This window comes from Hippocampus bargibanti, linkage group LG02, assembly GCF_051943395.1.
Source record: "Hippocampus bargibanti isolate YZ-2025 linkage group LG02, ASM5194339v1, whole genome shotgun sequence".
In the NCBI taxonomy this organism is placed as follows: domain Eukaryota; kingdom Metazoa; phylum Chordata; class Actinopteri; order Syngnathiformes; family Syngnathidae; genus Hippocampus; species Hippocampus bargibanti.
The window spans coordinates 26,313,716-26,341,695 of NC_142735.1; the positions used below are offsets into that span (position 1 = coordinate 26,313,716).

The 27,980-nt window shown below is 42.7% G+C and overlaps 1 protein-coding gene across 3 annotated transcripts; it reads right to left on the minus strand.

The window, feature by feature from the left end:
• gigyf1a (GRB10 interacting GYF protein 1a) lies at positions 1–27,879 on the minus strand. 3 transcript variants are annotated; one of them, XM_088990530.1, is made up of 27 exons: positions 27,674–27,879; positions 24,974–25,058; positions 24,374–24,506; positions 24,230–24,293; positions 20,222–20,351; positions 20,002–20,097; positions 19,787–19,904; positions 17,771–17,879; positions 14,550–14,749; positions 14,211–14,440; positions 14,001–14,115; positions 12,254–12,442; positions 11,838–11,977; positions 11,229–11,388; positions 10,904–11,127; positions 10,702–10,802; positions 10,488–10,588; positions 10,321–10,394; positions 7,680–7,820; positions 7,402–7,605; positions 6,503–6,696; positions 6,267–6,421; positions 6,018–6,181; positions 5,876–5,920; positions 5,655–5,799; positions 1,796–4,469; positions 1–1,717 (listed from the first exon to the last, which is right to left on the minus strand). In XM_088990530.1, exons 4-26 carry the CDS (start codon positions 24,262–24,264, stop codon positions 4,402–4,404), a joined length of 3,138 nt encoding a protein of 1,045 aa, XP_088846656.1. In that variant the 5' UTR covers positions 24,265–24,293; positions 24,374–24,506; positions 24,974–25,058; positions 27,674–27,879; the 3' UTR covers positions 1–1,717; positions 1,796–4,401. The 3 variants fall into 3 exon arrangements, with proteins under 3 accessions (XP_088846656.1, XP_088846657.1, XP_088846658.1); XM_088990531.1 differs by having other exon boundaries at positions 1,796–2,669; positions 3,336–4,469; positions 24,374–25,058; XM_088990532.1 differs by lacking the exons at positions 1–1,717; positions 1,796–4,469 and adding an exon at positions 4,497–4,628 and having other exon boundaries at positions 24,374–25,058.
• Positions 27,880–27,980: the final 101 nt, after the last annotated feature.

The following is a 27,980-nucleotide window of genomic DNA, read 5'->3' on the forward strand; positions in this document are numbered from 1 at the left end:
TTGCTAACTGCTTTTTATTTATTTTGTTCTTCAAACATAACAATGCAAATTATTTACACGTCTTTCGGCTGTTCGTTTTTTTCTTCACCAAAAGAACATAAGCAATGCGAAGCGGAAGTTAAGTCCAAAATGTCCTTTGCAATCACGTTCTATCCACTCCATCGGGTCTGTACACGTCATCGTGTACGAATCTTATTTAACAAATGAAAAATCAACACCGATGTCGAAAGTAGTCTAAACACGGCATTACGATTGTGGGTGGATTAGTCTTATTTCATCAAAAAAATAGCATTTGTTCAGACTAGTGAAGGCAGGTAGGACACCCCCCCCCCCCCCCCACAAAAATTTGAACTTCACTTCCGCTTCAATTCACCCAAGAATAAAAAGAAAAGCAGCTGGGCTGATTGGGTTAAACAACTCAATGTACGTGTCAGTGTTTTGTTTGAGAAATGCTAAACAAAACCAGATGATCATGTGCACGTGTGACTCTCACAATACAATGTTGCTGTTTATCTAGTCATAAAATCAGCAGCAAATCGGGCTGCAACAATTTACCAAAGACACAACAAGAATTGCTGTGCTTTATCTTAAAAATAAGTCTTTTTCTAATAGACTGACATGGTTTTTTTGTCAATGATTCACACCGTCTCGCTCAGTCACAAATGACACCAATTTGCTCCAGTACAAGTCAACGTTAACGTGCATTGTTCTTAATTCAAAGTAAACCTGTAACCGCTGGAAACGGCAGCAATCTATGAAATCTGATGATACAGTCAAGCATCAAAAACTGGATACATACAGCAAGAATCAAAGAGTGAGAAATGTACAACTGCAGTAAAATGATAAACCTCCAAACTCAAAATGGAAGCGATTATCTGGTTTGATTTGGCTTCTCGGTTAACATGTTGCTTTTGGATATTTGGTCACACAGCATCAACTCAGATTTAACTTATGTCCTTTTAGCTCAGCTCCCAACACCACAGACACTTCTAATCAGTCTGCAGTGCCCCAGCTACGCATCTAAACATTATTTTTCACTGGGGGGAAAACAAGAGGGATCATGGGGTAGAAGCCAACCACCAGTTCCAAAAATATATACACATATTCAAGAAAAGATTGCCGTGTTGTACTTGAGATAACCAGAAAGGCCGGTACATAGCGCAGGTTGTTATGCAGTTGCGCCCTACTTAAATTCAGTAGTCAGTGAAGCCATTCCGGACTCAACCTTAGTTGTAAGGCATGTTGAACTGGAAAATTAAAGTGAAATTTGTGAAAGGGGTTGCTGGGTGGACTCAAAACCAACATACAAATGTACACTATTTACAAAGCCTCGAATGGAACAGGTGTGTACATGTGTGACTGGAGAATCTGTGACATAGAGCAAAGTCTTGTTTTTTTTTTTTTGTTTTCTTTGTACAAGTCTTCAGTCCAGCCAAATCCATGGCTGCAGAGCTTCGTGGCGGTTCCTTATCCACTCGAAGCCAAAGCGTTTTTTTTTTTTTGTCCTTGCCATCCAATCAGGGCCTGCTGGTAGGTTAGGACCCACTTCGGAGCAGCCAATCCGAGGTGGGTGCTGATGGTCATGGCTCACAGACTGAATCTGCTGTCCTCACGTGAGTACATTTTTTATTTTTTACAGGAAGCTGCGAAAGGTTAGTAGGCTGGGTTGAGTCTCATGACTGCCGATTGCAGGCAGAGTGGCACTCAGGCAAATTACCTGCAGGAAGACAAGAATGGGGAATGAGTACGTTGAGTAAGAAAAAACAAAATGGCCGTCTGGTTTCATCAGTCTTACCAGTGCCGAAGTTTCGGCCCTTGTGCGGTTGTTTCAAAATAATTTCCTAGCCACGGCAAGATCCATTTGCTAAGAGTTCTGCTGAAGCTATCTAACTCCTAGGGGGAAGGTAAAAAAATTTTCTTTCAAAAAATAAAAAAAATAGACAAATGCCACGTCACAAGTTTTCCTTCATCTGTCCGCAAGCCATCTTGTCATCTACTCTAAAAGGTGATAGAAAAATATGGTTATGTACAGGAGGCCCCAGTCTCTCTTCAGTTCATTTTCAGACATTTCTTTTCAGTGACGCCACCATCCTCCCATTGTGCTCCCGTCCTCCCAGTCCCCCCAAAAATGGTACCTCACAGCTTGAATTGAAACAAAAGTGCATAGGTGAGTTGGTAAGAGCAGGCTGAGTGCTGGCGAGGACTGAGTATTGCCTCTCAGTTCCTTCTCCGACTGGTCTCGCCCCTGCACTCCGTTCCACGCACCAGGAGAAAAATAAAAATTAAAAAGGAAACATAACAAGACACTGGAGGCCAATCCTTTGATATCCTCATTCCGCACCGTAGTCCCCCCCGCAAAAAAAGCTCCAGTTAGGCAGCAAACATAGTCCATCTTGCCTCAAGAACATCACTCAGTGTCCACAATGGCAGAAGCGCACTTGCAGACTCTGCCCGTTGAACATGGGAAACAAAAACAAAAAGACATTGAGGGGTTTGGGGGTGGGGGGGATGCACCCACCAATATCCATGTGGTTTGTAAACAACCAAAGCTCCAGTATGGAATAGAAATAGTCCTTTCTTTGAATTCTTAGTCACCATTTGTACGATCAGGATTGTAGAGTTCAACTGTAGATATCCACAGTTCTTTTTTTTCCTCTTCTGCCCTCCTCCTGTGTCGTTAGAAAAAAAATCATCGATGAAGCTTTCTTGTATTTTGTTTCCATTTTATGAAATCTTCGGAGGAAAAAAAATATCAGCACGGTTTTCTTGTCTTTTTTTAGAATACATTCAATATTTTCTTAAGAAAGAAATACACTTCACATGGCGAGAATGAAAACAAACAAAAAAATATCACAACAAAAATAGCAGCCCCAAGTGCTCATTATCTGATGTCCAAATACTTTTTTTAAACTTTGTATATAATGTATATCATTGTATATATTTCTCATAAAAAAAGGAAAACTCGTCATTATGAAATTGCAAGAACGAACAAGTAACAACGCTAACCTTACATGCACCGTTAGGATGCTGCAATTTTGTTTTCTTTTTCCTCAACCTTTCATTCACAAGTTCGAGCTAACAAAAAAGGCAACGTGATCTCACCCCACTAACGGATCACCCCAAGACCGATCCAGAAACACCAACGATATATTTATATATATGCAGATATATATATAAAACACACACACTCTACATACACTGTGCTGAGCACGGACACACGTCACACTCACTCTGAAAAAGAGCTAATGTCTCAATGGCCATGCACCCGATCCAAGTTCTTAGGCACAAATGTGCATTCACACGCACACACACAGTACATTATTGAAAATGAGTACCTGTAGTCTCGACTCATTTCTTTCAACAGCAAAATGAACAATCTCAAACGCACGCAGAAGCTCACAATTTTCTTCTCCTGTGATTCCCAAATCATTGAAACGTGACCGTTTATCACCAAAGCGGAAAGAGAGAGAAACAGAGCTGCGAAGAAAAAGGATGTGTTGTGCAATTGCCCTCTCTCTTACTCAATGCGCGCAGACACACACATACACACAAAAGTCAAAGTACAAAATACACATTAGATCAAAAACAACTCAAGAATGGCCACTTTTGTCTCACACTCATGGTAAGCAACTTAAAAAAGAGACGTTGTGCACACTGGGATATTACGGACAAAAACCAATCACGCATCAGTCATTCAGACACATTCACAAAAATATCCACTTCTATCACTAACCCTTTTTTTTAAAGATTTTGTCTTTTTTTTAGGCAAGTGCAAATCTTCAAGTTTTTATAATCCACTTTTCAATAGCTTTACTTTTTTTCTTGTATAAACGTAAAAAAACAGAAATATCAACAGTGTTTGTCTTTTGAGAAAAAGGATTTGCTCTCAACTTAAAGGTCCCCGACTTTGAAACGATCGACACCCACCCCATCCCCAAGACCCCCTCTCCCTCACCCGTGTTAACACTTCCAGTTGTGGTGCACACATACCGCGCGGGCACACTATTTCCGAGCGCACACACTCACAAGTCACACACAGACGAAAAAACAAATAAAATCCCATCTCAATAAAGTGCATTAGTTCAGTATAAGGTGCTTAAAATGTTGAGTGCCAGAGGATACCCATGTTTCTTTGAAACCCGTGATCCCACCCTGCCCCTGCTCAACTGTTGCAGCAAAGAGCCCCCTTTTTTGTCACAACCGCAACAGGAGTGGCGCAGTCAAGCCCCATCCTCTCCTCCCCCACCCGCCTCGTACCTCCTCTTAGTCCCCCCAGACTCCCACCCCAACACCCCCCCCCCCCCCCCCGGGTTCCCCTAGCAGTGCACATTCGTCATCAGGTTTGTCTGATTAAAAGACAAAAAAGGCCTCAGGTAGCTATTGCTGCTGCGCTGCGTCACATCAGTAATCCTCCACCATCTCCATCTCATTCAGGCTCAGACACTCGGTCGTACTGTGGAATGAGTAGCCTGCGGGCAGGAGAAGGCACAGGGAAGCAGGAGTTGCGTCAATAACGCTAATTCGATGAAGTGTGAAAAAAGATTTTATGTGCGATAAAAGTCGCCACAGCAACAGCCTCCACCTTATTTCTCCAAGTGGCCAATCCGTTTAGTTCTTCTGATGCAAATCTATGAGATTTTTTTTAATAAAGGGGGTAGAAGGTTGTTTTAAAATAAATCAATGCACGCATGGGCAAACAATCTATCAGAGACAGTTCCACACGGTTCAATTTTAGGCACCCTGCTGTTTCATTGTGTTTACTCCCCCTGGGTTCTACCTAAAGAAATGGATGACAGGCAGATTTTTGACACACAAAGCAAAAAGGAAGCTTTCTCATTTGGTCATTTTTTGCCTTGTTTGGGGCATATCAAAGCCCAGACAGCACTAATTATGTTTAACTTCAATGAAATGAAAAAAAAAATAATCTCACGCTGTGAACTTGTTGCATTAAAAGGCAACATTATCAAATTTTGGTTTTAAGTTGGACAGCGATTTGAAATTGGTGCTGTTGTTAAATCCTCTTGTGATTATTTTTATTTTAGCAGCTGGATAAAGTTACGCCTCTCGTTTCACAAAAGCATTTAGAAACTGTACATTCGAAAAGATGACTAAAATAGACTTTATTTTGGAGTCAGCCAGTCCTCCTTCATATGTCTCCAGTTGGTCCAAAATTCTGCTACTCGCCTCCCAACCTCCTCACTGAAACTTGCAAGAATGTGCACATAACTTCATTTGTGGCCTCCCTTTACATTTTAGAATTGATTTTGAGATTATTTTGTATTTCAATATTGAATTGGTCTTGTCCCACTTTGCTAGGGGGGGGGGGGTTGTTACTGTGGACACACAGGAGACTCTATGGGAATCAAGCTTCGGTCAGTCCCTCCCTTGAAAACGAGTTTAAATATTGTCCACATTTAAAACATGTCCTAAATCACATCTTTATCCTTTGACTTTCGACTCAGCATTAAACCTGCATTGCTTGAGCATTTGAGTCATTTTTATGCTATTCCTTTATTGTCTTTATTTTGATATGCATGATTTGTTTTTTATGTCCATCACTTCAAGGTGATTGTTTTCAAGTGAGCTATAAATAAAAATTGATAAGGTGAACCGCAGCGATAACTATGCATGGGGGAGTTTGTGAGATGACATACCTAAGATGCTGGGATCCGAGTGCAGCATCATGGGCTGTTTTTTTTTCATTTTCCCTCCTTGGTTGTCATAGAGACCAGCCTTGCCCATGTGATTGGCCTGAAACATTGACTGCAGGGCGCTTACGTTCATACCTCGCATCGTGTCCTGTGAAGAGGGACGCCAATCATAGTAAACTGAGCCACGTGACAGTTTGCGACGAGCTTTCAGCATTTGTGTTTACCTGCAGAGGGAAGTTCATGTTCAGGCCAGCCACTTCCTTTGACAGCTGAGACCATTTGGAACAAAACAATAAAAACATTTTCATATTTGGGACCATGACAGCAAAGTGAAATTTGTGGGATGTCATCTCAGCTGGGGTTTACCTGCTGCTGCTGTCTCTGTTGGTTGGCCTTCTGTTTGGCACGTCGCTCCAGAAACTGTTTGGCGAACTCTTTGGCTTCCACTGTGTCCCCCAGGTAGGACCGAATAAAGTCCAACACTGCGTAGGGAGACTCTACCTCCTTCAGGTAGGCCACAATCGTAGCAACTGTGAAACAAACGGATCATTTCAGTGCTATCACATCGCCGTCTTCTTCTTTTGTCCAAATGGTGACGGACGAGAACGAAATTACCATCGAGTGAAGAAGAGTTGCTGGCAGAGGTGTTGAGGGTGTGCAGCATCTGCTCACACCAGGTGGTGAAGCCATCCTGAGGCTTCATGCCCTGTAACAGCTTCAGCAGATTCTCCTCATCATCAGTGCGCTTGCGACGCATCATGTACTGCTCACTGACGGGGCCACACCCACACGCAAAATCGCTACAGCCAACGCGATACAAGTGACCCGATTCGGAAATGAAAGCAACATACCTGAGTGAAGGGCTGCTTCGACTGTTTTTTAAGCCCAAGCTACTGTTGCTGTTGCCGCGCAGGGCGGCCTGGTTCTTCACAGCCTCTTCCCACACGCCACCTTTGCCTTCCATGCCTCCAGCCCCACCCCAGATGCCAGTGCCGTCCCCCCACTGGCCTCCAATTGAGGAACTACCCATTGACATGCCCGAGTGCTGCAAATCAGAAACATAAAGGGCATGAACATTTCGCAAGCACTCATAGTTGTTGTTTTTTGGGGAGGAGTGGTACTGGACTCCATCCCCCTCTCTTTTATTTTATTTCTGTTTTTATTTACGTTATTATCTGGATACTTCGGTAAAATAATTCCTCACACTGTCCCAACTTTGTTGGAATTGGGTTTTTACCCCTCCCCAAACACACACACACACACACACACACACACACACACACACACACACACACACACACACACACACACACACACACACACACACACACACACACACACACACACACACACACACACACACACACACACAAAATTTAAAAATCTTTTTTTTTTTTACAAAATGTAGAATTACTGCATTTCCCAGTGTATAAGGCGCACCCAAAACTTTTAAATTTTCTTAAAAAAGATGACAGTGCGGTTTATACATAGGTACACGTTATAAACAGAAGTAAATGAAGTCATATTGAGCCACAACCGTTCTCACAACTACTGACTTCATTTCCCTCAGTAGAAGTAATGCGTAACCCCAGCCTCTACTGTAGCGCCTTATAATGTGATGTGCTTTATATTTGGAAAATGTCTATATATATTGATATATTATATGGAAAGCCTTCATTGGGGATGTGCCTTGTACTCCGGTGGCGCCTTATTCACCGGAAAATACGGTAGGTTAATAGCAAGACCCTACCCGCTCCCTCTGCTGCTGGGCTCTTTGCTGCTGATGTTGTTGCTGCTGCTTCAGGAGTCTTTCTGTCTCCTGCTGCATCTCCAGCAAAGAGAGGGGCTTCCCCGTTTTTGAAAGTCCAGACGAAGAAGCCCCGCTCCAGCTGATGCTGCCTGCCACTGGCCCCTGCTGCTGTGGGGCCTGCTGTAGCAACTTCAAAATCAGCTCCTGAAACAACCTAAGCTCATTATGGCCGCCAAATCGGATTGATGGGGCGGTGGGATAAGATAAAAACACTTCACCTGCTTGCGCCTGAAGAGCTCTTCGTCCTCTCTTCTCTTTTGCTCCTCTTGTTGCCTCCTCTTCTCCTCCCTCCTCTTGCGTTGCTGCTCCTCTTCCTCCCGCTTCGCCCTGAGTTCAGCATCTCGTCTCTCCTGCTGGAGCTGGATGGAGTACGTTACAAAGTAAAGTTAAGTAAAACAAGAAATAATTACGGTATTTTCCGCACTATAAAGCACACTCAAAAGCCTTCATTTTCTTTAAAAAATGACCCTGTGCTTTATAATCCGGTGTGAAGTAATATTAAGCCGCAACAGGTCTCGCGATTACTGTCAGCAGCTCCATTACCCCTTGTAGAAGTAGTGCATGGTGCAAGCTGCGATATATAAAATGGCATTTCATTTTAGCAATCTCTCAAAATTACTACACAAGGCGAATTTCTTGGCGCAATGATTTGAAATGGAAATTTGTTTTTTTTGCTTGATTTGCAATCATTGTCCCAAAAAAATATCTCAGAAAATTTTTAAGGCAAAGATATTCCATGAAAACCCCGAAGGAATATTTAGAAAGAAGATTGGTCATCTCTGAAAATAATGTTTATGATTGTATTGTGATACACTATGATTAAAACCCTGCAATGTTTTTAATATAAAATGGTGTTTCATTTCAGTAATCTCTTAAAATTACTTCACGACACTATTTAACTCGAAATTCTTTCTTTGTTTCACCATCATTTTCTGTTTTGTCATAATTATTAGAAATAGAAAATTTTGTGGTTTTTTTGCTTGTTTTTGTATTCAGTGTCTCAAAAAAATAATTTCAGAGGCCAAAATATTCCATTAAATATCCCTTAAAGGACAACCGACAACTCCGGACAAGTTGCATCCATAATTTGTAAAATCACTTCAAATGACTTCTACTGAGCACGTTTTACAAAGATTCCATAGCTATATTTTACGTTTTAAGATTCGCGCTAAATATTCATGAAGTCTTGTTTCCAAGTTGATGACGATGCCCGAAGTGACGTCGCATTTGGAACGCCCCTGACCGAGAAAGTGACACACAATGCATTTTGTGTACTTTTTTTTCATCTGAAAACACGGTGTTGATCGTGAAATTAGAAGGAAAACTACATAAATAACGCGATGGTGAATCATTGTGTGTTGTAGCCCATTGTGGTAACACGCATAAAGATGGTGTAAATTTACACAAATCCCCAAATCAGCCCATTTCCAACGGTGCAGAGCAGTCAACCAGCAAAGGCAAACGAGGAAGCTAACCAGGGTTAGCGATTCGGCGCTTGGATAGCGGAAGTTTGATGCATGTTTACTGATTTAGTCACACTGCATGCTAACTGTGAGCTCACCTGGTGAACGAGCACAATCGCCATATTAATGGAGTATACCGATCGGACAAACATCCACTTTCCACCGTGTCATTTTTTTTTACTGTGGAGCGCTGTCAGAGAGGAGCTCTCTCTCGTCTCAACATCTGATATTCATGTGGCGGTCTCCTTTGTGTGTGTGTGTGTGCGTGCGTAAAACCCATCCCTCTGTCTTCTACCACAGATTTTAACCAATCACGAGCAGCTTTACGGCTCTGATAAGCGGCTTTATATACTGGACGAAACGCAGCTTGTGCGCCATCTTGTGCATTTTCTAGGCCCTATATCGGAGTCCAGATCTTCACCGTTTTCATCGCTTGCAGACGGCTCGAATTGATACGGAAGGACTTCTTTAATAGATTGCAAACATTTATGCTTTCCTCTTCAGCACTATTTGAATCATATTCATAACTGGATGAGTAACAAGAAAGCATCTTCTCCGAATCTGAACTCTGAAGCCATTGTTTTGATTCTAGAGCAAGGCCGTTTGTGAAGGAGTATCCCGACGTGACGTCACAAACAAGGGGCGGGACTTTCTGAATCTCATCAGTTTCGAGCTCATTTGTGGCAGTTTTGTGACTTTAAATCATTATTATTGGTGTTTTGCATTTGACTAAAAATATCAGCCTGCATGTTTTGGGTATTTTAGATGCTATAAAATGTTTTTCTGATGTCAGTTAGGAAACAAAAAAATTGTGTCGGTTGTCCTTTAAGGCAGAGGTCCCCAACCCCCGGACCGCATGGGCTCGTGGGTTATTTGGTACGGGGCCGCGCAGAAAAAATACATAATTTACATAAAACGAAAAATGAAAAATTACCAGATTACATCCGTCGATGACTTACTCTTGACGCATGTCAAAACACTTGTCTAGGTCACGTAATACATACCGCCAAAATTAGCCCACCGTAAACTAGCAAAATGAGTAAAAAAAACAAACGTCTTTGGAAAGTTTCTTTGTCCGCCGGCCCGTGAAAATATTGTCTGACACGAAACCGGTCCGTGGCGCAAAAAAGGTTGTGGACCACTGCTTTAAGTTTGAAAGAAGGAAGGCTGGTAATCTCTGAAAATTATATTCATCTCTGATAAATATTTTCTAGCTCATAAAAATGCAGAAAATACCACACAGTATACCATTTTCAATTTCTATTTTGGTATTTGACATAAAAAAGCAATATTATGGCAAGATCGAGTTTTTTTCATTGATGGTGCACCTTATAATCCATGTGGAAAATATGGTAATCGAACAGTGAGGCAATCTTTTGAATGGCAAGCATCAAACCTTTTGAAGCTGTTCCAGAGTTGGACCCTGAGTAGAACGATTCATTGTTATGTCCCAAAGACTGGCTTCACCACCTACAGTACATGCAAAAAATGTCATTTTCGATAACTTGATACGCTTTGCTCACACCCCCACCCCACTCCCTAAATTCATGGAAGGCAGTGCACCTGACGGCTGTGAAGCTGAGGTATGCATGTCCCACATGGACCCTGTATCTGGCACTGACATTGACCTGTTCATCGAAGGCATCATACCCTGCTCACTGCACCTGCGGGGTAACAAAGCAAAAAGCGATTGAAAACGCGGGGGTAAGGCACTGAAGGCTATTAGGCGGTTTTTGCATTCCAAGTTTTCGCTTGCAGGTAGGCTGTCGCCACTCACCTGTTAATGAGCTGAAATAACTGCTGCTGTTGGAGCTGCTGATAAAGAGACGCCGCTGCCAGCTCCTGCTGTTTTTTCAGACGCTCCTGGTCCAGGTTTCCCTGATGGGGGGGAGACAGAGGATGTTAGCGGCACGCCATGGCAAAGAAGAAACCCAGCATCTCTAAGTACAAACACGGATCAAAAGTGGGCTTTGACTCACAGTCCCGGCGGGCCCCCTGGTGGGTTGCGGGCGTTGCGTCGGTGGTGGCTGTCTCACCAACAGGGGTGGCGGGGAGGGCCCCGGGGCGAAGGGCACGCGGCCCCACATCTTGATGACGTCGCCCAGGGGTTGGAAACCCTCGTCGCAGCCCCGTTTGACCAAAAGGGTCATGGTGAAGTAGCCTGCTTGGAACCACTCGCACATCTCCACGGTGGTGAATGGACCTGGACGGAGAGAGAGAGATGGGATTATTTTTTTTTTTTCATTCTCGTCGTCATCCGAAAGCAAATAAAAGGCCGCGCCAATCCACATCGGGAGGAATTACCTTGAATCTCTCCCTGCGGGTCCTTGTAGAACCACTTCATGGCGGCCTCGTGCGACAGAGGCAGAGCGGCTGCCGTGTTCCTTCGCTCCTGGAGACCTTGGGTGAAACACTCTTCTTCTAAAGATGTATCTTGCAACGATGCCACCATCTTTTCCGCTTCCTAAACGCCCACACAAGCAAATTTATGATTACAGTCATGCAATGAGATGGAAAAGCCATTCTCATCGGGCGGCCATTTTGTCCTATAGTGCCCTCTGGTGTTGACTAAAAGTGATGTTATAGTGCCCTCACAATTTACCCATTTAGTGGGTTTAGAATAATAATAACACATTACATTTAAAAGCGCCTTTCAAAACTCTCAAGGTCACCATATACATTTAGTAATGTTGTAGACTGCATGAACACTCATGTTTTTTAGATATTTTTTAATTGTAATGTTTTTGTGTCTGTTTATGCTCACCCAACCCATAAAAATAAATAACCAATTGCATAGCCATAGACAGACAGACATATATATATATAGATAGATAAAGTGTGGCAGAGGACCAAATATGCCAAATGAAGTCTGGGATTGCTCTTTAACAGCATACAAAGAGGAACGATCCATACCTGCTGCAAGTGTTTCATGCCCTCGTCGTCCTCAGCTTCTCCCACCCCAGACGTAGGGAGGAAGGGAGCGGCAGAAGATGGCGGCGGTGGAGGCAGGACTGAGGGGGAGGCAGTATTTGGGTTCACCTGGCTCTTGGATCCTAGAACCAGAGCCACATGTGATACATAGATAAAAGCCATAGGCCTCTGATTCCCCTTGGGCCCCCACTGTCGATTTTAGGTCAAGGTGACCACCTCAGCCGTCCGGGGCGGTGCAGATAAGTGAGAGTAGCTGCTTCAGTAAACAAGATACTCAAGAGATGCAGATAAACATATTGGATATCAAACCAAAACGTCAACATGAGCCACTTTGGTTGGCTTTCGGGTTCGATGAGCTGAGAAAAGCGTTCACAAAGGTTGAAAAAAGGCCAGCGTACCTTCACTTGGTGGGCTACTGTCCTTTAAAGGGTGGATGCTGCTGCTCAGATGAGCCGCGTCCGCTGTTGGACCACTGTTGCTGGCCGGGGGCTCCAGGGATGGGGGGACAGAATGGGCAGGAGGGGAAGAGGAAGGCGCCGCCGGCTTTACCTCCCCATCGATTGCGGCTGATGGGGATTCCTTACTCTCTGAAGGAAAGAAAAGTGATTAACGGAGAATAAGAATAGCGTCATTGTCATTGCATCACAGGGCGCCACCAAATGGGCCATACCTGCCAACTTGTGAAACCAGAAAAGCCTAGTAATGCGCCGGGGTATGTGCAGTAACCTGTCTGCATTTCCGCTTGTTAGCGTTTTTTTTAATTATTATTTCAAATAATGTACGCCGTACTACAACTTTTATACGGGAATTGTAATCATTTATACAAGCAGCTATTAGCCAAGGTTGACAGTTATGAAACTCAAACTCGCGTCATTTTCACCATTTCTTGAGCAAAGTCTAACTCCAGGAAATGCTTTGGAGTATTCCTTACAAATGACTGTAGTTTTCTTTTCAGTTTTTGTTAATTTTTCTCCGGCAAATGACGTTACACGACAATGATAAAAACGACGCTATAGCATGAGTCTCGATTCCAGGAATGAGCTGTCACTCAAGATTCCAGGAAAGACCCGTGGACGCATGCACGATTCATTTCAAAGAGGCTAACATGTAGCACTGTGCCGATCGCCTGTTCTCGTGTTTTGAATTAACTTTGATTTGTTGTTTTTATTTTGAATGTTGCTGTGCCGATGACCATTTTGTGTTTGGGAGCCTTTTACTGAGCATCTTCATCTTTATTAAGTTTATAGAGTTACTTGTTCTGTAGCCACAAGGGGACACAAACCAGTGTCTTCTTGTGCCGGTCCCAAGCCCGGATAAATACATAGGGTTGTGTCAGGAAGGGCATCCGAGGTAAAAGCCTGGCCAAAACAAACATGCGAATCAAACCTCTGAAGATGAAGGACACTGATTCGCTGTGGCGACCCCTTGAAAGGAAGGGGGCCGAAAGGAAAAGAAGATTGGAAACCATAATTTTCATGATTAAACCGGAACAGGATAATTAAAACCTTAGTTTTTACAGCAAAACCGTAGTAGTTGGTAGGTATGCAAACAATAACAAATATGAACAAATATTAAGTATTTTGTTTTTGCTGCTGTGAAATGTATCCACTGTGAGACAAATAAAGGCTCGTATAATCTAATCTAACCTAATCTAATAATTTTCAGAGTTTACCAATCTTCCTTTTTTTTAAACTATGTTCTTTACAGATTTTCATTGATTATTTTGGCCTTAAAAAATCTGGGGAAAAAAACAGTTTTTGAGACCCCAAATACAAAAACAAGCACAAAAATACAGAAAAGGTTTCCCTTGGCCTTAATTTTTTCAGAAATAAAAGATTTATTTGGAGACACTGAACACAAGCAAAAAAACGGAAAATTACGGTGAAATTGAGAAAAGAATTCTACCTTTCAAAATAATTTAAAGAGCTTATTGAAATGAAACGCGGTTTTATATACCGCACACTACTTCTACTAGGATACTGACAGTATTTGCGACACCTGATGCGGTATTACTTCACATATACGGCACACAAGATTATAAAACAAAGGGTCACTTTTTGAAGAAAATGAAGGCTTTTGGGTGCGCTTTATAATCCATAAAATACGGTAATCGGTGCCGCAGGTCGTCGGAATTAATCTACTGACCATTATCTTTGTCTCCATCGCCACCGTTTTGCTGTGTGTCAGGACTCTCCTCTTCCTCCTCCTCAGTGCCCTTGAACTCCAATTCTTCCTCCAGGATTGTCTCCTTTCCACCCTTCTGAGAAACGTTCGCCGCAAGAAAGAAAACAAACTCCTATTGGCCATTTGAAATGCAATTGAGTTTGAAATGCACATGGTTTATTTCAAACTCACCTTCATCGGCATGAAAGCGCCAGAGGAGTCAAAAGTTCCCATTCCTCCATCCTCCTCATCCATACACCACTCGGGCAAGCCGTCCCTGTCGTCCTCCGGCCCCTCGCTGCCGGTGCGCCGCCGACTACCGCCCGAGTTCTCCGGACCCCCGAAGTCAAAATCGAATTTGCGGCGGCGACTGTCACCTGGACAGGCGTGATCCCGCCAGCCTGCTGAGCGGGGACCACCATCTGGTAAGACAACCCGGGGATGAGCGCCAACTAAAGCTGTACATCAGAACTGATATTTTCCTTTTAAGGGGTGGGGGTATACGACTCAATATCGAATGTGTTTGTGTACCGTCCCTGCGGGGTCCAGCGACTCTCCAACTACTTCCTGGATCAACATCCTCCCCCTCCTGGTCCTCACGGAGGGTGCGCCAGTTATCGCTATCAGCCCTTGTGTACTCCTTCCTCCCGGAGCCCCCGGGACCTCCAGACTCCTCAAAGCCAGGGCGGCCCACCTCCCGTCGAAGGGGCTTCTCAAATCGACGCTCACCTCTTAAAATCGCAATTGAACAATTGGGGAGGGAGTGGGTGTGTGTATGTGGGGGAGGGGGATTATCAGGTTATGAAGGAGACAAGGAAGGGAAAATAGAACCGTGAACAGTTGTTTATTTTGGGAAAAAAATTACATACTTTTTTTTTACAAAAGAAGTTGCAAAATAGTATTGTGTGGTATTTTCTGCATTTTTATGAGTTAAATAAAAAATATTCCACGGTTAATCACAATACAATAATGTAATTTTCGAGATCTGTTGCATTAAATGTTGTTCCTCCTGGTTCAGCTCTCCATTTGTATGGTCTAAATAATAAATCAGCAGGAAGCAAGGTGATATATAAAAAAGGAATATTCATTATCAAGCAGCTAAAGGATGTTCTCCAGGGTAAAGGCTAGGGAAGGGGTGGGCAAACTTTTTGACTCGCGGGCCGCATTGGGTTCTAAAATTTGACAGAGGGGCCGGGCCAGGAGCATTTAGAGGGAGTGTTTGGGCCGGAAATACTAAACCTAAAGCATTAAAGGACAACCGACGCCTCCCGACAAGTTATGTCCATAATTTATAAAATCACTTCAAATGACTTTGACTGAGCGTATTTTACAAAGATTCCACAGCATATAGCTATAGTTTACGTTCTAAGACTTGCGCTGAATATTCACTAAGTCTTGTTTTCGAGTTGATGACAATCCCCATGTGACGTCACGTTTGGACCGCCCCTGACCGAGAAAGCGACACACAATGCATTTTGGGTACTTTGTTTGGTCTGAAAACTTCGTGTTGGGGAGAAATTAGAAGGAAAACACATAAATAACGCCATGGTGAATCGTTGTGTGTTGCACCAAGACAACTATTTGATATTCGCTGACACAAATTCCCAGCTGACAAATCAGCCCATTTCCAACGGAGCTTGGGCGCAATCTTCTGCATTTTCTGGGTGCTACATTGCTGTCATTGGCGGCTCGAATTGATATGGGAGGACTCCTTGAATCAATTGCAAACATTTATGGTTTCCTCTTCAGAACTATTTGAATCATATTCATAACTGGATGAGTAACAAGAAAACATCTTCTCCGAATCTGAAGCCATTGTTTTGATTCTCGAGCAAGGCAAGACGTCATGGCGTGACGTCACGAAAAAAGGGGTGGGACCTTCTGAAACTGGCCATTTCCAGATTCATTTTGAAGTCATTTTTATTGGTGTTTTTCATTTAACTAAAAATATCAGCCTGCCTGTTTTGGATGCTATAAAACGTTTTTATAATGTCAGTGGGAAACACAAAAAAATGGTTCCGGTTGTCCTTTAAATGTAGTGTGTACAAACCTCATAGCACAGTAAGAACCCAATTTATTAACTGTCTTTCAAATGTGAAAAATATCCCTGATCAGTTAATAAATTTGTCTCAAGGAATATGGCGTTTACATACTATTTCGCAGATACTTGGAGGAGGAAATGGAAATAGATTAAAATAACATATGTACTGTGATTCATCAAGATTGCGTCTGTTTTTAATAGGTTTTCATTGAAGGGGCAAAGTTAAAGAAATCAACATTTATTGAAAAATGGAATCACTTTCAACATTCAAAACATATTATTCCACAACGAAATATTCAAGCTCAAGAATACCTACTTGTGTTAAATTCCGTCAAATCATAGATGGTTTGTCCTGACCGCGCGCTCAACAAACTCCTCACTGACGCCCTCGCCTTCACATGCAAACAATACACGTGTACCGTCGCCGAGCACACAGACATAGGCAACCTGCAGTGAAATTTGCATACTCGGCACGGCAACCAATCAGAAGCCTGCTTCTTTCTTCCGGACTTTCGCAAGCGTTATAAAGTCGTCCAATTGCATATAATTTTCCAAAATAGATGCACAGAACCTCAGCCCAGAAGAAAGATTCAAAAGAAGCTAACAATATATGTGACGCTACAAAACGTAAATTTACATTAAACCGTGACTTTAAAGTGTACGTGAGACTCATGAAAGGGGCTGAGTGACTCGTAGGAAGCAATCCAAACATTGCATTGTGCACCACAATGACAATCGACTACTGCAGCAAAATCTAGCCATGCACATTTACCATAAATTAAGCAAGGTAGTATTTGTAGTAGGTACATTCTTAATTAAAAAAAAACGTTATACTTTGTGACAATGTTTTTTAATGTGATTAGTTGTCTCATTGTGCTTCAGGTTGTGAAAGATGGGGCAGGCAACTTTTCAGTTATCTGCCCTGTTGTCCGCTAACTTTTTGTCATGAGTTTCAGACGCTGTTTTTACTACAATTTGGGCAGGTTCGGCGGGCCGGATTAAAAAGCCTAACGGGCCGTATGTGGCCCGCGGGCCGTAGTTTGCCCATGCCTGGGCTAGGCCAAGGGACACAGAGACAAGAGCGCGCGTCTCAAACATTTATAAACAACAGGAGTGATGTCACTTTGGAAAGGACCTATAATCTGCTAGATACAATCATGAATATTTATTATTAGACTGAAACATGATAGCGAGATTTCTATACTAAGTACAAGCTGAGTGCATGTATACTAATTAACATATACAGAAAACTAAACTACATACATATATGGACTTACTAATTGATAAGAATAAGTAGAAATGAAATAGGATGTTTTTAGCATGTTTATCTAACTAATTCTAACAATCTTTTTTCTTCAAAGCGTTTATGTTCTGCAGAGGTTTTAATTGAATATGTTGGACTGACATTTTTCAAAAATTAATGAGTTTAGTTTTTTTGAGACACTAAATACAAAAACAAGCGCATTTCCCCCCATTTCTAATTATTGTGCCAAAAACAGAAAAGTATGGCGAAATTGATAAAAAAATTCCATCCTGCAAATTAATTTTAAGAGATTATTGAAATGAAGCCCGTTTTATATATCCAATCATGGACCGCGCACTACTTTTTTTGGGGTGCGCCTAATAGTCCGGAAATCCGTGAATTTCAAGGCCGGCTTATACGTGGTTATCTGTTTGATTGACAAGTAAAAAAGTGTGCCAATTTGCTTACCGGTCATCCCAGCTCTGGCTTCGGTGCATCTCTCTGGAGTTGCGACCAAAACCAACTTCGGCATCCTCAATACTTCTTTGGTAGAATCCGCCTTCACCGCGGGCCCGGCCTGTTCACGTGTAAACACATGGACGGGGCACATATTAATTCATCCGCTGTCATTCCCGAATTTATTCAGGAATTGAAAAGCATGACATGGAGCGCCATTCACAAATTTGTTCGGATTTTGGTTTTTCTTGCATGGCAATAAGGCGCTGGTCGCACCTCTGGCACTGTTTTTACCTGCCACGAGGAGGCAGCATTTGCCTTTTGCACAGGTGCCCCCACTTGCACCTCACATTACTCCAGACCCATATAATTTAGGAATAAATTCTTTTTTTCTGATGAAAGAAGATAATCTAAGGTTTCTTACACTGCATTGAATGTTTATTTACAGTGGAGCCTCGGTTTACGAACACCTTGCCTTGCGAATTTTTCGGTTTACGAACATTACATTTATGAAAATTAAACCTTGGCATACGCACTACTTTTCGGGATACACATAGAGCGCCGCCCCACCATGGCTGGCAGAGTAATCTTCGGCGGAAGAACACCAAAGCACACGACCAAACAGCGCCCCAGCCGGCCTACCTTTCCACACCCCCTTTCTCTTGAGTGCACACGTCGATCGTCTTCAAGCATTTGTTAAGGATACTTTTGCTGTTACGAGACCGAAAAAGACCCCACCATAGGCTCGTGTTCAGCCGAAGAAGACACAAAACAAAATTACAGTCGAGGAGAAGAAGGAGATCATTGAGAAACACGAACGAGGTGTGCCTTTGTCTGACTTCACGGCCCAGCAGCAATATGCTAAATCCACCATTGCTACCATCCTTGGATTGGATTGGCCTTTATTAGTCTCACAGTGGAGAAATTTACATTACATCCTTTGCAACAAATAAGCCATTAAAGGTGCGTGTGTTGCTAAAGGTGTTTCCATGCTGTCAAAGCAACGGTCTGGGGCAACAGAAAAGGTTGAAAAACTTCTGTTAATTTGGATTAACAAAAAGCAGCTAGCCGGCGACAGCGTCTTCTTCTTTTCCTTTCGGCTTTTCCCTTGAAGGGGCCACCACAGCGAATCACAGTCCTCCATCTTCAGAGGTTTGATTCACATTTTTGTTTTGGAATAAAGCAATTATATCCGAAAAAGCACGGCTAATTCACTCTGATATCGTCATGCGGCAACCTGGAATTTCGCAGTTTATTGACACAAGGGATCATTCCTCAAAATGATGAAAGAAGGCTACGTTCCTCAGCAAGTATTTAATGCAGATGAGACCAGCCTTTTTTGGAAAAAGATGCCTACCCAGACTTTCTGAACACACGAAGAGAAGTCTGAATCCATCACAAAGGTAAATAAAACAACTTTATTATACATTGCAGTTTATTTCTTTAATTACAGTCCTTATGGAATGCGACTCCTTTCAAACAGAAATTCTCTCCGACCTGCCACCCCATTCCATCAAGCCATCAACGACTATCACAAAGGTAAATAAAACAACTTATATAGTGCAGTGTATTTCTTTCATTACAATAGCACATTTATTATAGAGAGAATAAGGTATACTGCTTGTAGTTTTAAGGCTTATTTAGTTGAAAATTATATTTTATGGAGACCTGGGAATGGATTCTTATTTTAATGGTTTCCTACAGGAAATTAATTTTTGGGATACACTTTTTTTTCGCCTTACACACTCTGTGTAAGGCGGGAACCAATTAAGTGCGTAAGCCAAGGTCCCACTGTAGGCCTAAAACTCAATAGTCTGTGGGTCCTGCAAATTGAATGAAAATGACAAAAACCCTGGCACTGGAGTGGACACATTTTTGCACATGCACTTGGTGAGCCCCACCAAGATGGCAGAAAGAAAACACTTGTGCATTTCCCGAAAGAGCTGCCATACCAACACTGTAGTTAGGTTGTAGTTGAAGTTGTTTCTTCATCACCCCCCCCCCCCCCTCGAAAAGGAGGAATCGTACCTCTGCTGCCTCTTGCGGCGCCCCGTCCTCGCACCGCTCCAGCCGGGGGAGCTCCACTCTGGCCCTTTCCCGTGTGCAGTTGAAAACCCACACTATACACGGACATGGAGAAGTTCCTCTGTGACAGGAGGGGTAGGGGAGCAGGGGGATGGATGTCAGCCAATGGAGAAGCTCACCTTGCCGTTGTCACTGCGGTTTTGTGTTACGAGGCTAACCTGTTCCTCCTCAGTGAGAGGCACCAGGGCCAGCGGCAGCAAGGGCTCATCTTGCAGAATAGCAGCAAATTCCTTATCCTGCATGTCCTCCGGGATCTAAGACAAACGAGGGCTTGGCCTTCAGGGATACTGGTGTCATCGGCCGAGCGGCCAAAAAAAGCGGTGGTCCTCGAAGGAGGTCGAGCGCGTCGTACGACAACACGGAAGGACGCCACCTTACCTTGTTGTCTTTGATATAAAGTGCTAACATCTCCTCTCGGCCGTAGCGGTAGTCGGCCAGCTTGTACTTTGGCATGGCGGGTGAGGGAGGGGGGGACGTCACACTCCCCCCACTGGACAGTGCACGGAGCCTGCGTTTGGGAAGGGGGGGAGAAAAGGTTGCAATTTGTCATTCGGGCGAGACAAGAGCCAAGCATACTGAAACTTAACCCAGACAGGTTTTCCTCAATTTTGCAATTTAATGGACCATCGTGTTTTTCCCTTGGTCCTCATCCCATGTATTTGTTTTATTTTATTTTTTGAAGAAACACAGGAAATGTGTGCTACAATAAACAACGTCAGCTGATCGCATTTTCCGCATTAAAAGGTACACCTCAAAGCCTTTCTCTCTTTTTTTTCAAAAGATGACCAGGCGCCTTATATGTGGCAGGAACTGATAAAGCGAGATTTACGTGTTTCTTTTCTGTGTTTATAGTTGAACAGGATTGGTCACATTGTGGACATTAACACATGAACAACATTATCCGATTTGCTTTCAAGTTATTATGAAAATCAGAATCATCTTTATTTGGCCAAGTGTAGAGAACACACACGGGATTTGTCCCCGGTAGAACATGCTACGCTAGTATCATCATTAAAAAAACCATGTCAAATAAGTAAGGAAGGTAAGTGGTACATCTCAGGAACAACTATGCAATGTGTAAAGCAGAGCTAATGTGATCAGTGGTAGAATGAAATATGATAACAGTTGTATCGTTGCTGCAGAAAATCAGTCAACCATTTTAAAGTAATTGTTATTGCTTTGCACTATTACGCATGTTACTAGATTGTGATTGCACTAACGTTTAATATACTGTACTTTTCAGTGTAGAAGGCACACCCTCAATGAATTGTGTATTTTCAAACTTTTTCCATATATATTCCATCTTCAGTGAATGAGAAAGGTTTTCCAAATCCATCTCAGCCATCCATTTTCCATACCGCTTATTCCTCATTAGGGTCGCGGGGGGTGCTGGAGCCTATCCCTGCTGTCTTCGGGCACTAGGCGGGGGACACCCTGAATTGCTTGCCAGCCAATTGCAGGGCACACAAAGATATCCAAGTCACTCTCACACCTAGGGACAATTTGGAGTGTTCAATCTTCCGGGGACGAAACCCGGAGAAAACCGAACGGGCGACCTCTGCACTGTGAAGCTGGTGTACTAACCACTCGACTGCCGGGCCGCCTTGTTCTCCAAATGCAATACAGGTATATCAATATATAATAGCTTTCCAAATATAAGGCACACCACATTATAAGGCGCTACAGTAGACGCACCACTTTCTTCTACAGGGGGGAAATGGAGTTTGTGGTTTGACAGCAGTTGCAAGACCTGTTGTGGCTCAATATTACTTCACATATAAGGCGCACCTGCGTATAAGGCGGATGGTCATCTTGTGAAGAAAATCAAGGCTTTTAGGTGGGCCTTTTACACCGGAAAATATGGTACTGTAACAGCTTCGGACTGTTTTTTACGTGTTTAATGAATGGAGGAAAAGTTCCCCTCAGCGATGTCACAAATGTTGCACCACATCAATGGTTATTAAGAGAGGGTGCTCACCCCAAGGGTGTGAGAATGCTTCTTAGGTGGTGCGAGGATATCCTGGGGGAAATATCCAATTTTTCGGGAATAATAGTCAGGTAACCCAAAGGGAAAAAAAAGTGAACAATTCAGGAAATCAAGAAGTCATTGTGTTAATTGGCATTTACGATAATGATAATTCAGCCTTAGATATGTAAATTAAACCTATTATTATTACAATTATTTGATATCTCTAAGAATTATTTTTGTATTTTACATAGTTTCAATTTATTTTTCTAAGTAATAAAGTTAGGCACTGTTAAACAAAGAACAATACACAAAAACTTAGCCAGCATTATTTTGGGAGGGATGCTTCACAACACACCATGCATAGTACGAGCAAAATGTTTTTTTGCCCCACCCAGTTATGTAAATAAGGAATGACATACATGATGATTTTGTTACTGTTACATTATTATATCTATATTGCTTTTCATCAATTCTGGAAAAGGGGGTGCGAGAACTGGTTGGAGAAATATGAATGGGGTGCGAACCAAGAAAAAAGGCCAAGAACCACTGCATGTTATACCCGCTGTTGTTAAAAGGTGAACCTAAACGCCCACACAAGCGAAAATACGAATACACTGGTACCTCAGTTCTCGAACGCCTCACAGTTCGAACAAAATATTCGAGATATTCTTGCTTCGTAGTTCGAACACCGATCGGTGTTCGAACGCCAATACGACGCGTGAGTGCGTACGCGAGGGTGGGGGTGGTGAGCGGCGTACAGGTGTATCGCTCTCTCCGTGACCAACTGTTGTCGCTGCGGACGTGCTGCATTTTGCTCTAGCATTTAATATAGGTGTACGAAGAGTTTTAGCCCCAAATCATGCCTCCAAAGAAAGTAAGTGCTGCTTCAAGTGACAAAAGAAAAGTAGTGCGTACAACGATTGCATTTAAGAAAGAAATACAGTAAAGTCTCGTTATGTCAATATCGGTTATATCGATAGTACTGCTTATTACGATACTATTTCTATGAACGCAAGGGATCGGATATATTGATAGTCCGGTTATATCGATATTTTTTCAGACTCCCGAGAATATCGATATAACGAGACTTTACTGTATATGGAAAATATTTGAAAATATGTCATTAGGTGAAGGTATGTCGTATGATGCCTTGCAGTGCCGAAAATATGGTAAGTAGGAAGCAGGAAAAGAGCAATTGTGTACCTGTTAAATTGTCATCATCCAAATTCAGAAACCACACTTTAAAAAAAAACCTGCTGACTTTATATTCCCTAGCAAGGAAACAGTCACCGCCACACTGAATGAATGCACTCTGCTTTGTAATATATTAGCTTTCCAATTTGAGCAGGGAAAAAAGCTGTTACAAGAAGGAGCAGCTTCCAAGGCCGGCAGCTGAACAATGGCTCCATTCACTTGCCTCTCAAAGGAGCGTTATTGACTCACAGGCCCACATCTAAACCATATGTACCACTGAGAGGAGGTGGGTATCGGGTGCTTGCGGGACCAACGACAGAGTCATAGAAAAATGAGACCGAAAAGCCAATTGGTTGAAAAAAAAAAATCCTATCCTGTCACTTGATTGAAGGAAGCATTCATTCGTGAGGCGAGAGGGAGAAATATTCTTCCCATTTGACGGCGCCAGGCGACCCCCCGCCCCCATTCATCATAGCACAAACGCCTGCTGGCAAGACGGAAATTGAGTGAAAACGCCTCCACGGAGACTCGGAATCGATCAGATTCTTGAATTGTCTTTGGGTTTAATAAAGGAACCATTGGTAACACAAAAGCCTCAATAACAATACTCATAGGCTGCACAATAGATGGTGGGGGGGCGGGGCATTGCAAAGATGTTGCATGAAATATATGTATCGCAGATATATGCGACTAAAAACTATGTATGGACATGTCTATGCAAGAGAGCAAGAGACACACAATGTGTGTATACCAGTGTTTGAAATAGCATCTGTCCGGTGGCCCGGGACGTGCAACTTTTACGTCGGGCATACAACTTTTAAAACGTCTCGGCCCGGATGGCCGACAACTTCTTCAAGGAAAAAAAAGTGATTTTTTTCAAATGAAACGTTTGTTTTATTCAACAAAGCAAAAGCCACAAACAAAACGCTACAAGCCACGTGAACTCCTCTTTCTCAGCGGCTTTCAAAACTCTCAAGTACACTTTTCAGTCAGGGGGTAGTCCGAAGCAGGCTTGATTGGCTGCCGGTGCCGCGTATGCAAATTGCCAAACGAACATTCGTTTGGCAATTTGCACATATATTAATGCATGTCTGTGTATGGATGGATAGATTTGTAGCGGGATAGCTAGATATATAGATATTTTATTTTATTGTTTCCCAGATTTTACCATTACCAGTGGTAGTTATGGTGTACAGCTGTGTCAAAACTGCGCTGCTGCTCACCATTCTGGGCCGAAGTTGAGAGTCTCAGCAGTCATATTCCTCACGTCCACACAGATGTGAGTACCTGGGAAGTAAAGAAATTCTTGAGCATTGTACGCCGTTATTTTTACTGTATTTTTACATTGCATGTAGAAGCGGGTATACCCCGTCCGGAGATATGGGAGCAGGTTGGACCGGGCTGGACCAGGCGAGAGCTGGCTGGGTTTAGTTAGGCTTGGGTGACTAGAAGGCTGAGTGGTGCTGAAGCTGTGGTCACAGGGTGCCCCCCCCAACGCACCTCAAAAAATACACATCGAGAAGAATAGCTGCCAGTTGTCGGTGCTTGAGGGGTACCAAGTTATCAGTCCGTGTTCACTTAGGGAGGGCTTTGATGACAGATTGGCGAATGGAAGCTCCTGCTACTCACAGACCATGAAGGTTGCAAAACATTGAAAAGAAAAAGGAACTTTGGAAATTCTCAATGGAACAAAAAGAGGAATTGCAAGTATCTCTCACTTGCTCCTTTGCACTCATTCAATCTTTTTTTTGTTTTTTTTTTACAGCAGTTGGATCTCACATTTAAATTCAGAACCTGAACCTCTTCATCCCAAAAGAAGAAAACATTTAAAAAGTCACAGCCGCCTTAAAAAAAAAAAAAAAAACAACAACAAATGGCTGCCGGAACAGCTGCCGAGTGCAGACGCGAGCTGCACTCCTGTTTTCTGTGCTCGCCCTCCTTTTCTTTCCCTTTGCTTGGCACCTTACTCGCTCGCTCCGACTAAAATGTGGACTGGCGGAGACGACCGTCCAGGTAATGCCTTGACTTCCTGTTCTCCTTTCCTCTGCGCCACTGGAATAGACATAATACAAAAGAAAACTGATGAATACACCCTGATGCATAATAACGAGGCAATCTAATAAAGTTACATACGTTTTCTTTTTTTTTTTATATACAGCAGTGATATCCAATGTTTAAAAACTGTGAAGTGGAAGAAGGCAGCAGTTAATCCATCACATCAAACAGGTTGAGGGAAAATACAGACACATATTTCCTTTTAAAAAAAAGAATGGAATAGCAAACTATTTCCAGACCAGCGCCAAAAATCTGAAAACTACATTTTTAACGTTAATGGCAATCCGCTGGGACGCAACTACTTCCCTTCAAAACAACGGCACTATAACAAAACAAACACCCAGTCGACTCAATTTTATTCAATTCTTGTTTTTTTTTTGCACACCACTTCTTTAAATCAGCAATCATGTGGGTAGGTTACACAATTGGCCGAGACGAGAAAACTTTTCTTTATTATGGAGCAGGCCTGTTTTATTAGCTTTGTTGACGGTGCGAACACACTTCACGGGACTATGCCCCCTTGATGTGAGTTGTATAATATGATTGGAGTATCTCCAAATGTGTTTTATGTAGTGATTAAACACAATGTGGGCTAAGTTCTCAAGCTCCATGGTGGATTGGATAATAATTGGAAAGAATAAATGTCCCAAAGACTGACTTGCGGTTTGTAAAAAATATCAAATTGATTCCAATTTAAAAAATGTCTGTTCACTAAACTTTAACTGTATAATGTATGTTACTTCCGGGTTGAGTAAACGCTGGCGTGTGTGGCTGCTGTTGCTCACCCGCAGATAAAATATCCTGTGACTGTAAAGTGTCCTTGAGAGTTTTGAAAGGCACTTATAAATGAAATGTATTATTATTATAATGACAAAACAAGAGAATGCAGTCGGGACCGCCTGTAAAATCCTGTGAATAATACTCCAAAAAATTAACACTGAGGCGGGTATATGACGGATGTCTCAATAAAAAAGTTAATAAAAAGTTTAACGGCGATTAAAATGTGTTTAACGGTGATTGTTTACATCAAGGGTCACCAACGTGGTGCCCATGAGGACCATATGATTCGCTGTTCCAAAAATAGCTAAAAAATGGTTGCACATTGTGACTTGCTAAACATGTCTAAGTTAGCATTTAAACGGGCCAAAATGGTCATAGTATAGAAATGAACATCAACAAGTATTAATAATAACACAAACTATTATTCAAAGATCATTTGAGCAGATATATTGTTTTTGGAATGTATCATTTTGGTCGCTAAATCAGTAACACGATAAGCTACTTTCGCTCTTTTCGTTCATCTGTACCTCGAGGTTGTTAAAAAAACAGCAAAGCATAAACAAGTCTTCTCAAAAACATGATTTGAGCTTTTTGGGAGGGGAGGGGGGATAAAAAGCAGATGTTTCCAATGGTGGTCTTACAGCGATGGGGATGACAAAAATACATTGAGTATTTGAGCCAAGTATACATTCTCAAAAGGGTGATCAAAAAATAGTGGTAAGAAAAATAGCGGTAAGTAAAGAAAAAAAAGAAAATAATAGAAGAGATAACAGAAAATAGGGAAATGTAACAACAATCTGGAGAAAATTTGTTGGAAGATGGGCCAGGTTAACCGGCAGCTGAGGAGAAGTTACGATGTAAACAAAGATAGTCATAAATGAGGCAGTCAGCGAACAATTGCAAAGCGACTGATATATGCAATTTTGTTGTTTTATCACAATTGATTGGTTGACAAAAGCCATTTAGTTACAAATGTGATTGCGCTTCAGTTTACATATTTAAATATTCAGACATTGTGATTTGAATGAGGCAAAATAACATGATTTTTTTCTGTCAAATATATTGTAATAATTATTTGTTCCGGACGTACTGTTATTATTTTCTGCATGAAAAATAATTTGGTGTTCAAAATGTATTTTTTTACACTTGAAAAGAGGTGGTCTTCTTATAATCAGTGCAGTATTATATTCGGATCAATAAGGTATTTAAAATTATGCAAGCTCGCCATATTTTGGATCACTTTTTTATTTGATCGTGATAGCTCTAGAAGGCATATTGACTTCAAAACACGGCGTTTATGAAAGGCGATTTCCCTCCCTGATGCACCTTCAATGTGAAAGTATTGGTAAAATAAAAAGCAAAGACGTCGCGCTGACTCACACATTCCACATTGTTTGGTGGCGAGAAACTAGTAACATTGATGAATGGAAGCATAAATGTCACAATTCGGGAGGGAGCACCAAGATCCAATTTGTGCGGCGTCCGCAGCTAGTACAGTCGAAATTCGGCGTCGATGGCCGAGGCCTCGGAGGTTCAAATAACACGAGCAGCAATGGTGGCGGAGGGGGGCGGAGTGTGGGGCTCCTGCGGGCCTGTTCCCACTCCAGCTCGCCAACGGCTAACGCTCGCTTTCGGAGTCCACGACGGGAGCAAAAAAAAGCAGTAATAGAGGGAGAGATCGTGTGGGCGAGAGAAAGAGAGAGCGAGAACGAGAGCAAAGGCGGGGAGTCCCAAAAGTCAACCGCGGCGACGACATGTTAGCACGGCTGCTAACGCGAGGCAGCTAGGTGGCGATAAGGAAGCAGGAGCTATGCAAGCGCGGTTTAGCTTACCTTCACTTGTTTCCAATAGCAAGCACCAGCCAGGCTGCGTCGCCTACAGCCGATTTAATGCACGCATCGCTCTCCGAACACTCGTCAACGCGTTCGTTCGATACGATGGTAGTCCCGGGAAGCCGTGCTCCGTGGCCGACGTCGTATTTTTGTTCTTCCTTTCCTTCCTCCAACGGTCGCATCAGCGTGTGTGTGTGTGTGTGTGTGTGTGTGTTGCCTGCTAGTCTTGTTTGTGTTTCTGAAACATGGCCGTCCGTGTGATACCACGTGACTGCACACTCCAAGCTGCAAGCCAATCAGACCTGGC

Bases quoted from the DNA above. Each gene is read 5' to 3' on its own strand.
- gigyf1a (XM_088990530.1), bottom strand. From the start codon at position 24,264: ATGACTGCTGAGACTCTCAACTTCGGCCCAGAATG. The intron at 14,750-17,770 runs GTAAGCAAATTG...TGCGATTTTAAG, and splicing joins AGCCAGAGCTGGGATGACCG to AGGTGAGCGTCGATTTGAGA. The intron at 7,606-7,679 runs GTGAAGTGTTTT...AGGTTGTTTCAG, and splicing joins AGCTCTTCAGGCGCAAGCAG to GAGCTGATTTTGAAGTTGCT.